Below are 17,349 nucleotides of genomic sequence, written 5' to 3'. Positions count from 1 at the left end.
GGAGGTTATTGTGCCATTGTAACCCTTTATAGTAGAGTTGTCCAATAATGCCTTTTTAACTTTTTAACCAAAAACCAATATCCCAATATATCCAAAAATCCGATACCCATATCAAACAGATATATGCTAATTGTATTGTGATGCCCCACTGGATGCTTTAATAATGATAAATATAACAACTTCAAGGTTTTCCAAATAAGCATCCTGTGAAAAATAAGAGAAAAGCATTAATTGAAACCATGGAAAAAGCACCTGTATCGCACCACTAAACTTATCGTTGAATTCAAAATAGTGCAAACATCAGGTTTTTTGGCTCAAGTGAAAGTACAAAGTGCTAAATGGCACTTATTCTGTCCTCAATGTACTCTATGTGTGGGTACTCAAATCGACAGATAGCAAACAAATCAGGGTCTAAAGAGAAGCCAAACACTGGAGTGTAGTTGAATGGGCATTACTGTGGTCGTCTTTCTCTTGACAAGAGCACTGATACGTTTTTGTAAAACTAAAATCAACAAAACATTGTGTCAACAAAATGAAATAGTCACAAATAAAGCAAAGTATAAACAGTGTGTCATTTTGAATAGCAGCTGGTATTAGAGCTTGCAAAAAATGAAATAATTTAACCACATTTTATCACAAATGCTAACAAAACAAAATTTACTCATTTCCAATATACTACACAACGCTCATGAATATAAAACAAAGGAAGAATATAACTTACAAGCGATTCTTGCATAAGGTACAAGCAAAGGGGTAACATGGCAAGAACTGCTATGGTACATTGGCTGCAGACGTTAGCTCATCCATTTAACTCTCTCTATTCGGAATGAGCTCACATCGACAAATGATGACATCAGCAGAAAGTACTGAAACTTTTCAAAACTAATTACACCTAGCGCCAGCAGGGGGCATTAAAAAAAAAAAAAAAAAAACAGAAACACAGACAGGCAGTGACATGAAAGCACTGCCATATGCATATTGGCCCAAAACCAATAATGAGCAACCAATGTCGTAGGACTGGGCGATATAGCCTTAATCACGTATCACGGTAAATTGAGCAGATTTACCTCAATAAGGATAAATGACGATAAATACGCCCAAGCGGACTGTTTTCTTATTTGAAAATCTGAATCAATGCATGAAATACAGATTAACCGTTTCTCGTTGATGTATTTACCAGCTTTCAATTTGATATATTTAACAATTGTACATGCAGTCTATACATTAATTATATAAAAATGTATTGTAAACAATAAGAATTCAAGTATGGACATTTATAACAGCTTGTATGGCTTGAACAATGTACATTGTCAAAATCAATATACCTGTGCAAACGTCATTGTAACACAAATGACTTACAGTTTGAACAGTACACTTTAAAAACACAACTTATTGTTAATGGCTGCTGTGAAAAAGTGCATTTTTTAATACATGCAAGCACACATGAACCCCCCCCCCTCCCCCACCCACACACACACACACACACACACACATTAAAGCTTGCAAATGAAACATTTAAGAATTCATGATGGCAGTCAAGCCACAGAATTAAGCACATACAGAAAAATAGCTGGGGCCATTAAACGGTCATATTATAATTTTCACTGTTGGAAAGTACTTTATGCTTTACCATTACAAAAGCTATCAGAGAAATCACACACAGAGATACAAAATAACGAGACATACTAATTCCTAGTTGGAGTCCGTGCCCAATCCACTCATTAAGTTTAGCCGTTTCGACAAGGTTAGAGCCGCTATCCGACTCCACCACGTTCATTTGTAACGTTAACCGCTAGCGTTAGCCGCTAGCGTTAGCCTGTGGCCTGGCTACCAGTAGAAAGCACTGAAAGCACCCTCTCCGGAAATCGTTAGAAAAAGGGAGGACAGCAGGTAAAAGTCAGTCTAGATGCTGCCAAGAGTGTACTTAATGTCGGGTGAAAGTTTGGCGAACCTCCCTTAAGCCACACTCCCATCACGTTTGCTTGTAGCGTTAGCCACTAGTGTTAGCTTACCGGGCTTCTGTTTGTTTGGCTTCCGTATAATCATGTGACTCCATACATAAGCACACTGACTGCTTTCTTAAAGGGGAATGAACATTGTTGAACAACACAGAGTGAAAGCTGGATTAAAAGACTATATTTTCTTGTTTTATTAAATTACCGAATTTACCGACATGGTCAAAATTACATCGGTCATCGTGAAGAATTTTGGTAACAGTAAATTTTTGGTTTACCACCCTGCTCTACGATGTAGCTATCATCTGATATCATTTTAAAATGATTTTAGCAGTCGATAATATCGGACAACTCTACTATAAAGGGCACTCGTTTTACTCTTTGGCTGCCTAGGTGGGCTAGCAGCGAATGATTGCTGCCAACCCTCTCACTCAAAATGGATTGGATATCTAGCATCATCAATGTCATTGAAAGATTAGCATTCACAGCCAATCCTTCTTGTTGAAATGAATTGGCTGTCTAGCTTTGTCAATGCCAGGCAATGAGCTAATAGTAAATATTTTCCTATTCGTCTATTTTTTTAAATTAACTCAGCTTTACTTTTACATTTTTTTATTTATTTTTTAAATATCTTATTCATTTAATGTGTTTTAAATGCAGTAAAAAAGTAAAATGTATGTTTTATTATAAGCAAAATAAGAATTTCTAAACATGCTAATATTTTTAAAGCTTTTTTATTTATTATTTATCTCCTTTAGAGTGTTACTGGAGACCATACCTCGAGTGTATTTCAGTTTTTAGTGATATCGATAAATACAGTGCCTTGCAAAAGTATTCGGCCCCCTTGAACCTTGCAACCTTTCGCCACATTTCAGGCGTCAAACATAAAGATATAAAATTTTAATTTTTTGTCAAGAATCAACAACAAGTGGGACACAATCGTGAAGTGGAACAAAATTTATTGGATAATTTAACCTTTTTTAACAAATAAAAAACTGAAAAGTGGGGCGTGCAATATTATTCGGCCCCCTTGCGTTAATACTTTGTAGCGCCACCTTTTGCTCCAATTACAGCTGCAAGTCGCTTGGGGTATGTTTCTATCAGTTTTGCACATCGAGAGACTGACATTCTTGCCCATTCTTCCTTGCAAAACAGCTCGAGCTCAGTGAGGTTGGATGGAGAGTGTTTGTGAACAGCAGTCTTCAGCTCTTTCCACAGATTCTCGATTGGATTCAGGTCTGGACTTTGACTTGGCCATTCTAACACTTGGATACGTTTATTTTTGAACCATTCCATTGTAGATTTGGCTTTATGTTTTGGATCATTGTCCTGTTGGAAGATAAATCTCCGTCCCAGTCTCAGGTCTTGTGCAGATACCAACAGGTTTTCTTCCAGAATGTTCCTGTATTTGGCTGCATCCATCTTCCCGTCAATTTTAACCATCTTCCCTGTCCCTGCTGAAGAAAAGCAGGCGCAAACCATGATGCTGCCACCACCATGTTTGACAGTGGGGATGGTGTGTTCAGGGTGATGAGCTGTGTTGCTTTTACGCCAGACATATCGTTTTGCATTGTGGCCAAAAAGTTCAATTTTGGTTTCATCTGACCAGAGCACCTTCTTCCACATGTTTGGTGTGCCTCCCAGGTGGCTTGTGGCAAACTTTAAACGAGACTTTTTATGGATATCTTTCAGAAATGGCTTTCTTCTTGCCACTCTTCCATAAAGGCCAGATTTGTGCAGTGTACGACATCTCCTTGAGATGTTTAAAGCTTGGGAAATCTTTTTGTATCCAAATCCGGCTTTAAACTTCTCCACAACAGTATCTCGGACCTGCCTGGTGTGTTCCTTGGTTTTCATAATGCTCTCTGCACTTTAAACAGAACCCTGAGACTATCACAGAGCAGGTGCATTTATATGGAGACTTGATTACACACAGGTGGATTCTATTTATCATCATCGGTCATTTAGGACAACATTGGATCATTCAGATATCCTCCCTGAACTTCTGGAGTGAGTTTGCTGCACTGAAAGTAAAGGGGCCGAATAATATTGCCCGCCCCACTTTTCAGTTTTTTATTTGTTAAAAAAGTTTAAATTATCCAATAAATGTTGTTCCACTTCACGATTGTGTCCCACTTGTTGTTGATTCTTGAAAAAAAAATTTAATTTAATATCTTTATGTTTGAAGCCTGAAATGTGGCGAAAGGTTGCAAGATTCAAGGGGGCCGAATACTTTTGCAAGGCACTGCATATACCTCATACACACACATCAAATTTTGGGCCAATTACACTTGTACAAAAACAAATGTTAAGATTGTGGCCTACATGACCCTTGATGTAATGCCCACGTATGTTTACGCCAAGTCTTTATGAGGCCAAGTATTCTTTTTTTTTTTTTAATTACCGAAAAGTCACTTGCCCTAGGGTTAAATATGAGCATATCGCCCGTTCATAGGACACACTAAACTGATTCTGCCAACGTCTTTTTGTTCCTGGCATAGAATATAAAGTACATTGTTTTCCTTCTTTTCACCTTTGCAGAAAGTGTCGCAGTATACCATAATTGTTCAAGCCACAGACATGGAGGGCAACCTGAATTTCGGTCTGTCCAACACAGCAACCGCCATCATCTCTATCACCGACATAAACGACAACCCCCCCATGTTAACCTCGAGAACGGTGAGTGTCTGCAAATGCAAGACTAGAGAATAATCAATGGTCCTTGAGTGTCACAGGATCAAAAACACAGAAAAACAGATGCAAGACAATTATTTTTAAAAAATAATAATGTTTTGATGATGCGCATGCGGAGCACCGGGAAAATGGCCATGAAAAAGACAATGGCAAAACGTACAGAATAAGAAAATGAGGTTACTGTAGTGGCATAAGGAGAACAAACTACCTCTTTATCATTTCCCACTAGAAAGCACACACACAAAGCAAATGGATAATCCATATCATCCATTTTCATCGCTGTATGTACCTGCAGCCAGGAAAATGATTTGTGTCATAATCGTGATATTTAGAATAATGATTACATAAAACAAGGTCATTAGGTAAGTGGTAAAAATTAAAGTCTAAAGTAAAGTCCATGTTGTAATGTGATATATCGTATCAGTTTCAGGCAACAGGCGTGATGGAAGCAATCTAAATGGATGTCAATTCAGATGGACTATCTATTAATTATTCGGGAAAATAGGAGATTTAGGGTTATTAAAAAGTGTGGTACATTTTATCATGCTCTTGTTGTGCAATAATCAATCTGTAGTACAGATTAGAGTTCATGTCTGGGCAAGAGCTGGAAAGCGGAACCAATCGTACATGTTGATTTTCTTGGATGTTGCAAGTAGTCCGTGAAAGGCAGAAAGATGATGTGCTGCAGTAGACGAAATCTGTCTCATGTGAACTCCTGCAGAGAAGTGAGCAGCACACCCGTCGGGCTCATGAGGCGCTGAGCTTGGCAGTATCAAGCAGCTCTTTGAGGTGGTCACTGATGAGTTAGCATTAGCGTTTACCCCTAAGGCAGTTAAGACCCTTTAACAGTTAATGTGTTAGCATGTGTCAGACATAAAGGAAATAGATGAGCAGCTGAGGATGGGAAAAAACGGAAAAAACATGGACGGAAACTTGATCATCTAGGAATTGATGAGTGGACCACCATGTTGTGGACGTCAACACAAAAGAATGTAATGAAGTGGATTGCTCTTTCTCAGGCACTATTTTTTCCAGCAACTGTGAGAAAACACAAGCATGAGTTGTTGTTGTTAATAAAAGGCTGATGTCTGGACACGCTATTCTATAAAGAGTCTCCTGTGATGGAGGTATATTTAATGTTGGTGGCCAGTAATAAATTAGTACGAACTTTAACTGCATTTCAATCATTGCCAAAAAAAAAAAAACAAGCTATTGCTATCACGGTTATTTATGATAAAATTTATTGAAGGTCAGTGAGCAGAGCAAATTCAAATCATTAATCACCTGTTTTGGATTGTGGGTTTGTTTCAAAGTCATTTGGGTGACAAGGCAAACCATTATGCGAGTATTTATTATCTGATTTAATCCTTTCTGGTTTTACCTAGCATTGTTTTCCATCATCAATTAAACCAAGGTACCCATTTTACATTGGAAAATAGCGATAGACCGATTATTGGCTTGGCAGATTATCATCGCCAATATTTTTTTATATTTGACGTATATCGATATAGGCCATTTTTTTAATCCGACCGGCCGATATGAAAAAATCAATTCAAAACTGGGTTATTTCGGCTCTGATGCAGCCGTGCCTCTCCCTCCTGCCTGCTGTCTCCTGCACTAGCATTCACCCCGTCCTTTTATTACTGAAATGGTAATCGTATATGGAGTTACACTTGTAGTGCCCCTCTCCACCTTTTTAAGTCCCTCAAAGCGCTTCACACTTTATCCTCATCTACCTACTGTTGATGCAGCACCAGGAGCAACGTGGTGTTTAGTATCTTGCTCAAGGATGCTGACATGAGGTCATCAGAGCGGAGAATCGAGCCCACAACCTCTGGGTTGGGGAATGACTACTCTACCACTGAACCATGCCACTTAGCTTTATTTTCTACTAGTGTGATTCAATAAACATGTTTTAGGCATTTCAATGAAGTTCAGTGTTTACATTATTCAATTTTTTTAACGCCAATTTTTACACTTTTACTACAAATTAATATCGGCTCCAAAAATTGGTTATCGGCCCCCTCTAACTACTACTAACCGGTGTCTGTATCGGTCCTGAAAACCCATATCAGTCGATCTCTATCAGAAAAATCACCTTTCATCCAACCTACTTGTGATACCTCACTACTTACCCACTACTTACTCACTAGAGTCGCGGGTGTACGCGGATATACACATACGGTAGAGGGGTCCCTTAGCTAATTGGAGGCATTTAGGCAATAGCCAATGGCAGAGCAGCAATACGTATGTTACATTCAGTAAATTCTAGGAGCTGTGAGTACCAGCTATACTGTATTTTTTGCCTTTCGAATCTTGAAATTTCTTTCGTAACAGGAGGCAATATTTCCCCATTAAGGCGTGTCTTAACCTTAAAATTCTGTGTGTAGAGACGTTCTTAAGTAGAGGTACCACTGTATACAGCTTTGAGCGCATTGTTTTAAAAAAAAAAATGTCATAATCCTTTTGTCTTTTTGAATGTGGTGCATTTTTTTCTTACGTTTTGATCTAGATAAGGATAGGAAGATAGAGATAATTATGTTTTTAATTGTGAGTCTTGTAAATAAAGATATGAATAATTTGTGCACCTTCGTTGAGCTCATAAGTTGGTGCTAAGACACCACAAGTTATCAGACATACTGACCCTCTGTCCTTCACTTGTTTTGTTTTTTTTTTCATTTGGAAATTGAGGTTTAAATAGTAAGAGCAGTAGCAGATACTTCATCATATCTCGATACTCAAAGGTCACACAGGCTGTGAAGCCAAATCATTGGCACTTAGAACATGAGTGTATATATATATATATACACGTCCTAATTTTTCTCACTGAAGTGTAAAATAGTCTGCTCCTTACTTCATGCCAGGAGTGTGAAAGGACCACCCGGACCTGTGTGTTGTCTTAAGAATGTCACCATGCCTCTGAACAGCTCTCCAGACACAGGCTCCTAATCCAGCCACAGCTGTCAGCTGTTTGCTGGTTGATGCGAAGGTTGCAGCGGGTATTATGACCCGCTTGAGTGTTTGGTCTGGAGCTTTGCTCTTTGATATCAAACACTCACATAAGCGGCTCAGTGGCTTCAACCATGTCTGTTACCCATGGTGACATGTGACGCTGGGATGCTTCATGCTTGTTGCCTGCAGATGAGTCGACTCATGTACATAATCGCTCTTCGACCATGAGCAGTCATTTTCGAGTTTCAAGATTTTTCGTGTAGGCGGAGTTTCAGTCCTCTGGTAGCCTTTATCCCCTGAGGATGTGTGACTTTGGTCAATCCCCACCATAACAGACATCTGACAGACAGCAGCTCACTCGTCGTCAGGCTTATCAGAACATAGCACGTGTTAGCACTGCAAGGGGACAACTAAAAACCACTCATTTACACTCAAACAGATGTTTTCCCTCCCCCAGTGATGGCTCCTCATGGCTTTCTTCAATTCTTCTTTTCCCACTCTACTTTAGATTTCAAAGGGCAGGACATTAATGTGTATGAATGAAGACTAGGATTTCAAAAAAAGGCAGAAAACTTTCAGACAACGCTCTTGTGTGCATGTGCATTTCCGGTGTGCAATTGTGTTTATCGCTTGTTGGCAGCTCAGCAGTAGAAAAAGCGTGGTCATTAAAGTTATTCTACCTGAAAAGCACCACTTAAGAGAAATGAAAGACAGAAATGCTTTGAACGAATTGCCACACTTCAAATGCTCAATATATCCTTCAAGACAGTTGTCAAAAGAAATTGATTTGAAGCAACGTGCAAGGTTATATTTTCTCCAATCTCTGCAGTTTTCCGGTGAGGTTCCTGAGAATCGAGTGGATGTTGCAGTAGCTAATCTGACAGTGATAGACGCCGACCAACCACATTCCCCCAACTGGAATGCTATTTACAGGATCATCAGTGGTGACCCATCCGGGCACTTCACCATTCGCACTGACCCTGTAACCAATGATGGCATGGTGACTGTAGTAAAGGTAAGCAAATTACTTTGCAAGGCTTCTGAGATAGGATTCAGAGATAGGGTCAAAATGGAGGACATATTTAAAAAAACAAAACAAAAAAAACATCAGATTTGCTGTGTATTTTCATCAACAATAAAGATTTGCACAGTTAAGGATCATATTTGTGTAACTAAAAAGCAAAAAACTATTAAAGGTCTAACTTTTTTGACAATTTTATTTTGGTAAACAGTACCGTGTTTTCAAAATTGTAATGTGTCCTAGAACATAACTTTTTTTGAAACGGTATTATCAAGGAACGTTTGGAACAAACAAAATTCCGGCGGTACCAATCAGAACTTCATATATTCCGGGTTGTCTCGCCCAATCCTGGACTGTTGGCAACCCTAGTCCGGTGCGGCTTATTGTCCAGTGCATCTTATCTATGAACAAATGCTGTTTTCTAGTCAAATTTGGTGGGTAGCGATTTATAGTCCGAAAATTACAGTACTTCCGCCCCTCCAACTAAAGTAATCTCCAATCTTGCTGTCACAAGCAGAATGAGCTGCAGACTTTTGCAGCCCGCTACCATGCTAGTAATTATAGGCTTTCTACTTTGTTGTTGTGCCGTGTGACCGTTCTGTCATTTGTCGAGGATGGCTCAAACGCACAACAAAGCTAGTCAAAATTGTTACCTCGGGTTTAGATGTCACAACTAGACCGAGCTAAAGATTTTCGCTGTCTGCTAGCATACTATGCATCAGTTTTTTATTATGTTGTCTTCATGTGACCATTTTGTTATTTGTTGAGTTTTACACATACTACTGAAAGCCTAGAAAACGAGGCACGATCTTACCTTCTGGTTGCGATGTCACAACCAGATTTGCCAATTTTTGGATTTTAAAAAAATGGAGCGTTCTGTTAAAAGACAGTGAAATTTGAGTGTCACATTTTATTTGTAAATGAAAATGTACGTATGTTCCAAGGGCGTAGGTTTGCATAGGGACGGTAGGGACATAACACTACCAACTTTTCAGGATGCTCAAATTGTCCCCACCAATTTTTACGCAAACTTATTTGCATTATATAATACTTCAATTATATAGGTAATTTAGATTGTCTTCCCATGTTGTAATGACATAATTAACCCAACCATTATTAAGTGAATTACAGTACTTTCAATGTGTTCAGACTTACCTTGACCCCTTTTCACTTGCTGAATGTGCTAGTCCATATTTCCCCCTCAAACGACAGTTATGTTGGCTGATGACTTGAGAATGTTTCTACATGTCCGTCCATGAGTAAATAAAGTAAGTAAATAAGTAAGTAAGTAAGTAAATAAATATTCCTTTCTTTATCGAAAGTTTGTAGTGTTTACTTTGGAACCTCTGTATTTGAGGCCATTTTTAACATTACACGCATGCACAGAACTGTTTCTTTTTTGCATTCCTGGATAGTTAAGAGATCATCAATAAGTTTGTATTTCTTGCGTATGTTAATATAATTTGTGTTCCAATATTGCAATTTAAATTGGCTTATGAAATCCAGACACTTATTCTTGAAAACAAATGTTTGAGTCTGACAGTGTACCACCTAAACCAATACTGCACTGCAAAACCCAACCTCCTTAAAACTAAAAAAACAAAGAGGGAAAAAAACAAATAAACTTAAATTCCCTTGTTTTCAGTGGAAATCTACTAGAAATAAGTGAAATTATCTGCTAGTGCTTCAAGTAAATTTTACTTACTGAGATTTCTTGAAATAAGAAAAATACCTTGCTGACAATAAGCTTAACATACTTATGTTAAGCAAAAAGGTTGTATATTTAATTTTTTTTAACTGTCAGAAATGTTCTTAATTCAAGAAAAGATATTGTTCAAAACATGATTTGAAAGCATATTTTTCTTGATCTAGGTGAACAATGACTAACCTTTAGACTAACCTTTGTACGGGCCTTAATAAGAACAAATACTGTAGTAATATTAACTTAAAGTGGAAGAATCTGACACATTATTCTTTTAACTAGCCTTTAACACTCAAAACAAGATGGAGAAAATTAGTCGACTAGATTTAAGAAAAATTAGCAGCTAAAGACGTTATAAATTTGCAGCGTGAAAGTTGGTTTGAGTCAATACAGATTTATTTTGCATTAATCATTTAGCCAATTAATAGTCAATTAATTAGGTTCATATTGGTGAGAAATATAACCCTGACCCCCGTTCACCCAATCTGTTTGGTCTTATTAATGTCCCGTCCCTAGCAAAAAGTGTACATGCAGGTTATGCTGTTATATCGTCCCTACCAATATTGAGACTAGGGATGGGAATCGAAATCCGATTCCAATTCCGAACCGGTTCCTAATGTTACGAGGCCTCAACATCACAATGAAAAAGCCTGAACGATCCCTTTAACAATTCCTAAAGACGTGTATTGCGTCGTGACGTGTCTTGTTGTCCAGACGCATCAAACTAGCATGGCGCCAAGAACCACTCGCTCCAAAGTTTTGCTATACTTCACCAGGAAAGAGGGTGAAAATGAAAGGTTACGATGGTTTAGCATGAGCATTGCAGCCGTAAACATAACAATGACAGCACGTAGGTTCAAATGCTTGAAAGTGTGTCTTCACTTCACGAGGAAAAATTACAACAAAGCGACTTGCAGTCATTGCAAGGTGGAGATAACTGCATCAGGAGGGAATACGACTGCACTGTCCTCACCGAGACGCTAAGGCTCCGTCCTGGCTATACAGCTAGCTAAACTCCCAAATAACGCAGAAGTATTTGGTATAATTTATTGACTTTATTCAACCATCACTTGAAGAGCGAAACGAAAAATAGAAATAAAACAAATGAATTTCATCCCCAATAACAAACAGGTTTGCATCAACGTAAATTAGCGATGATTAGCTGCTAATACAGTAATAACACAGTTAGCATGCGTTCGCTAGCATTAGCATATCGTTCAAACCACTACACAACTGGATTTAAGTGCCCGATCGCGAGTGGAAACACACAACAACAACACAAAACATGATACATACAGGCGTTGCCTCTGTAGATATTTTACAAACATTAACAAAGAACGGAGGCTCGTAGCAGTATTGCCCTCTCTCACTAACTCGCTCACTCGCTTGGATGCGGCACTTCTTCTTCGCGTGTAAGCGCGCTCTTCTTCATGTGAGCACGTTCTTCTTCATGTGAGGAAGCGCAAGGGCGCCCCCACTTGAGCGTGAAAGCACCATAAAAACTAAAAGGCATGCATTTCAATATAATGGTAAATAATACACTTTAACACAGGGGTCCCCAAACTACAGCCCGCGGGCCGAATACGGCCCGCCTCCACATTTGGTCCGGCCCCCTGAACAATACCAGAGAGCATTTTGAATTATTTTTTTTCTCAATAGTGTTATTTATTTCCTGGCCTTTTTCTGTGAAGAACTCAGAGAGGCTTATTTGGTTATTATCTATTTAATTAATAGTGTTAATATTATTTATTATTATTATCATATTATTATTTTCATTTTATTTACTTTTGTTCCGTGAAGAATCCAGAAAGGGCTATTTGATTGTGGCTTTCTGAAAAACAATATTTTTTTACATTTAGGCACTCCTGCAATCGTCACACTTTTTCTGTTACAAACTGACCCCGGCCCCTCATCAGAGAATGGAAAAGTTTGGGGACCCCTGCTTTAACACATATTGCCAAAGGCAGAACAACGACCTATATGCCAATATATACCAATATTTTTTATTTCTACTAGAAAAATGTTTCAGTAAAATGTTAAACATTCTTGTGCATTTGCCACTTATTGCCACAGTTAACATTGAGGCTTTGTGCTTCTTTTGACCTCGTTGTGAGTTTGTAAGGTTGTGACTTCTGCTTAAACAAACTCAATGCCAATCAAAACGTTTGTTCTTTTTCCACAAATTAGAATCGATAAGAGAATCGATAAAGAATCGAATCGTTAAGCAATATCGATAATGGAATCGGAATCGTAAAAATCGTATCAATTCCCATCCCTAATTGAGACCAAACCTACGCCATTGCTATGTTAAATTATTTTGATGTTTTGACAATGTCAGGGGAGAAAAAATCCGTTCTCACTTTGTTTTTAGAAAAAAAAAAGACTCCCACTCCAAAAGTCTTTTAAAAGTTTACTTATGATCATAAGGAGAACATCCATCACACTCAGAGTACAACGATGCTCTGACGTGGCAGAGCTCAGAGGACTGTTACAATACTGGAAGGCCGGGTTAACTGGTAAAACAATGGTTCCATGATTATAAAAACCCTAAAAACCCACCTGTTCAAACTAGCTTTTCCCACCTCTTAATTCTGTTTATGTGTTATGTTATGTAAAGCGTCTTTGAGTGTCCAAAAAAGCGCTATACAAGTTTGATGTATTATTATTATTAATATTATTGTAAGACAGAATGCATCATATCAAGAAGTGTGGGTGGCCAGGCCGTGCTTTTTCCAATTAAATGTTACATTGTACATTTTGAAGAACAGCTTTACCCTTTAAAGTGCCTGCCTGCCCTCCCTTGTTTCAAGATGTAGACAGCTGTGCTCTGAATTATGAATTTTTAGATAACACTTGTACAATCATAAAGCTTAAGCTATTTATTAACATTTGAGAAGCATATGTTGGGAAGCAATTCCTTGTCAGATAGATGTAATGTCAAAACTCTTGTGGTTGTTTTTATTTAAAAAAACAATATATATAGTAATTGAACACAGTGCTGTGTTCAGGGAACACTACAGCTATGGCCTTTGGAATGACCCCTCGTGTCCAAAATGAGGGATTAGAAGTCTTTCGAAAAAACTCCCACACTCGCACCTATACACAATGGCTAGCAAGATCACTGTAGCAATAAGGTATTGATTTCCCAATTACAGAGGCAGTGGTTTTTATACACTTATAATAGGATACCCGCTGTAGTGAACGACAGCAACAAGAATCCATTGTCTTGTTTCTGTGTTCAGCCATTCGGATGAATGTTGGCCCAGCTTGTTAAAGCATGAAGGGGAAAAATGCTGAATGCATAATATGTGTGCAGGTTCACCTTTAGGAAGTTGTACGCATTTTGCTGAAATAATTTCTTTATGGTGTATGAGTTCAGCAAAACTCATTTCACTTCCGATAATAATGCTTAAGAAATAACACTAACATTTTATATAATTCCCACAGGACTCTGATTCGTGCACATTGGCATTTTGCTTTTCTTCATTATATCTAGATCAGTGCCTTTTATCGTCCATCCCTCACACTCCCTGATGTAAAATTCAGCAGGCAGTCGAATAGCCACAAGCTTCCACAGAGACCCATGGGATATTATGAGGAAATCATAAAATAAAAGATGGTATTCCCCCTGAGAATGATGAGAAATAGAAAGCCTCAAAAGGTAAACAGAGAGCCACTCCAGGGAACAGCAGAATGGTTCACATCAGACATCATGTGATGGGTAAAGTCAAGACATCATAAGAGACCCACTTATTTTCTCCAGTGTGTTGCTGGCGCTCACAAGATGACACCGCAACCAGGTATGGACAACCTCCCATGGGGCACCTAAGCTCATCTGTAAACAAAAGCAAAGGTCTTAACTCGAGCTTGTCATATTTACAGAGCTCTTTGGGGAAGTGACAAGGAGGAATTCACATTTCAGGGTACAGATAATAGGTTTGACAATAAACAAAACTGAAAATAATTACACATGGAAATACACAAATATAGAACTCTTGATTGCACTGAGTCATTAAGATATGTAAAAAAAAATGATAAACACACAAATTAGCAGTGGATAAGAAAGGAGGCTTGAGGTAAGACAGAGACGCAATTTGAAGGATGCAGTAAGGTGTGGATTAGTGGGAGTAGGAGACTTGTTCTGTATTTATGAATATTTCAATGTTTTGTTCAAATTTGGACCCCAGGAAGAGTATACTCATTTGGATCCAATACAAAATACCGTAAACGTGTGCAATGCCACTACATTGGTGCAATGTTGGTGACACCTGCAAGGGTTTTACTGTTTGAAAATATTTCTAAGTGAAATCAGGATTAAAGCTAACCACTTTTATCAAAAATACTCTTCTGCTTTGTCCTTTCTTCTAGGCGGTTGACTTTGAGATGAACCGAGCCTTCATGCTGACAGTTGTGGTGTCCAACCAGGCCCATCTGGCCAGTGGGATCCAGTCCTCCCTCCAGTCCACGGCGGGTGTCACCATATCTGTGCAGGATGTCAATGAAGCACCATACTTCCCCACAAACCCAAAACACATCCGATTTCAGGAGGGCGTTCCAGCTGGCACTAGTCTGACAACCTTTTCAGCCACGGATCCCGATCGACTACAGATGCAGCAGACAATCAGGTACTGATTGGGGAAATTCGTTTGATTCAATTACAGAATGGTAATTGAGCTAATTTTGCCCACAAAACCCTGCAGAGTTGTGAAAAGAAAACGGTAGCCTCCATAGACTATGAATATCGCGAATCTTATTTGGTCTTACTTTTATGTCCTAACTGAAATGAAAGTTATATATATTGAAAAAGAGACTGAGCATTAAGTATGCATCAAATAGTGATCTAAACATGACATTTAAATCATTTTTGCATAATATGTGATTTACAACATGTGGCTTTGCATCCGACAAAGAGCTGTATGTCTCTGTCAATGGATGATGAATACATATGAGACAATGTCAGAATTTAAAGGTTGTTGAAACATCTAAAAGTAAGACGGTGATAGAAGGAGAGAGAGAACGGACTTGAGCATGTTATCTGACTCTGGGTCAAGGTTTGAACTTGACGGGTGCTTATCAAAGGCGAGACAGGTTGACAGCATCCTGTTGGGAACGGGAGGAAAGCAACGTGGACAGTACTAGGTGGAAGCACGGGCATGGGAGAGGAAGCGAAGGAGAGCATCATGCATCACTTGTCAGACACCTAACCAGTAAGGTCGAGACACAGGACCAGAGACGCAGGCATAAATGATTACCCAAACTGCCTTGCCTAAGCTGGAGACATACATTTTTCATCCTCTAGGTCAGGGGTTTGAAAAATAAATGTCATACTTCTTCCTGCAGCTTGCTAAGATCACTCACCTGCCAGGGATGATCATATCATAAGCATACCAGCCAACTCCCAAATGAGCGAAACCTCCAGGTGGAGGCAGGTTTTACTCACCCAAAAAAACACTTGGTAACCAATGTTTTTCTGTGTGCGGAAACACATTGTTACGAACACAAATTCAAAGTTTGTCCCTGGCATTAGACAGGTTTATTTTGTTGATGAAATTGTGTGTACATTTTTTTTTTATTCCCTTACATATCATTCGTTTGCAAATATCTTTTAGAACTGTTTTTAAATACAATTGTACCTCAGGATACGAAATAAGTTAGTTCCGTATTGAGTTTCGTATGATTTTTTTCGTATCATGAATCGTGTTTTCCATGTAATTCGCCTTAATTCGTTCCAAGCTTTAGTAAAACAGCCTGTTCAATGGCGTACCGCACGCAACACGTCACCTTTGCTCATTAAAATTCATTACGTTAGCAATTGTTGCTAGGCGGGTCAACCTCCCGTTTGTCCCAAATAGTAAATGAATGGAAATAGTGTACGAACGAGATGCTTACTGAGCTAAACCTACGAATTCTGTCCGAAAATGATGCCCCTGGTGCCAAATTCACTGGTAAAGATGTGGAAGAACATACAAATGTTCAGTTAAAGAGATTGAGTGTCGAGGGCGGAAAAAGACGGGAAAAAGAACCGACCTGATCCAGAGTTAGCTTTTTTTTTACGCGTTTTTCTTGTGTGCATTGCCTTACGCCACTGACAATGACATTCTCTTGTTTCAACAATCTATCCTTTACCACCATATGCCCTGTCTTTCTTATATATAACAAATCTCATTTTATAATTTATTTACACTTACCCCCTTACTAAAGTTGTTTTTTTTTAAACAGAAAAGGTAACAGTGGCAAACAAATATCATTTTAATTTTTTTTTCAGGTCATTCATTGTCAGACAGAAGCAGCACGGCAAAACGCCACACTAAAATGTGAATAAAAATATTAAAATGGCTTACCTCTTTGTCCTTTGTAGGACAATGGCCCCCAACAAGATGTTTACTGCATATAAATGTGAATGGCTTCACCTTGCTGATGTTAAACTGGTCTTTTGGACATCCACGCAAGTTGATCCATCTTTTCCTCTGAGTTTTTTGTTTCGGGAAACGTATGAAGGAAACATCCTTCATATGTCGTAATGTCTAGAGTTGTTTCTACAAGTTCCATAGCAGCAGTGTTTGATCGGCATATTGTTTTTTGAAAGATTACCAGAGAAAACAAGCAGAAATAACATGGATTGTACGGGAGGGCGTGTCGATAATGTCCCACTTCCGCGTTATAATGGCGACGTCACAGTCTAAAAATAGCATTCGTGCGGTATGCTGTTTGTTGTTGTGTCCTCTTTTGGCTGTGTTTGTAATGCTTTGTCGCCCTCTGGCGGCACTTAAAGGCCTTTTCACACTAGCGTCAGCCCAGTGTGAAAAGCTGTACATGGCAAGCGCCAAATGGGAAGAGCCACGTAGCCAGACGTAGACGCTGTCAGGAAGTGAAAAGCAGCAAGCATATTAACTATAGTCCCAAGCACCAGTGCATTTATTTTTCATTGTTGCACAAGTAAACAGCAACCTTTCCTATTCAAGTAGTAGGCAGCATTATAATAGCCTTGTAAAGTTTTACTAGTTTCGAGATGTGAAGAGTTTTTT

At 38.7% G+C, this 17,349-nt stretch overlaps 1 protein-coding gene across 1 annotated transcript in view; it reads left to right on the top strand.

Moving 5' to 3' along the window:
* LOC130907767 (cadherin-4-like) overlaps positions 1-17,349 on the top strand; it is a 429,614-nt gene that overhangs the window by 362,283 nt on the left and 49,982 nt on the right. Inside the window, exons 9-11 of the mRNA XM_057823203.1 lie at positions 4,497-4,634; positions 8,431-8,616; positions 14,693-14,949. Of these exons, the coding sequence (XP_057679186.1) occupies positions 4,497-4,634; positions 8,431-8,616; positions 14,693-14,949 (581 nt within the window). The remainder of the gene's footprint in view (positions 1-4,496; positions 4,635-8,430; positions 8,617-14,692; positions 14,950-17,349) is intronic.

This window comes from Corythoichthys intestinalis, chromosome 2 (genome assembly GCF_030265065.1).
Source record: "Corythoichthys intestinalis isolate RoL2023-P3 chromosome 2, ASM3026506v1, whole genome shotgun sequence".
In the NCBI taxonomy this organism is placed as follows: Eukaryota; Metazoa; Chordata; class Actinopteri; order Syngnathiformes; family Syngnathidae; genus Corythoichthys; species Corythoichthys intestinalis.
The sequence above is the reverse complement of the archived record's forward strand: the minus strand, read 5'-3'. Positions and strand labels throughout refer to the sequence as shown.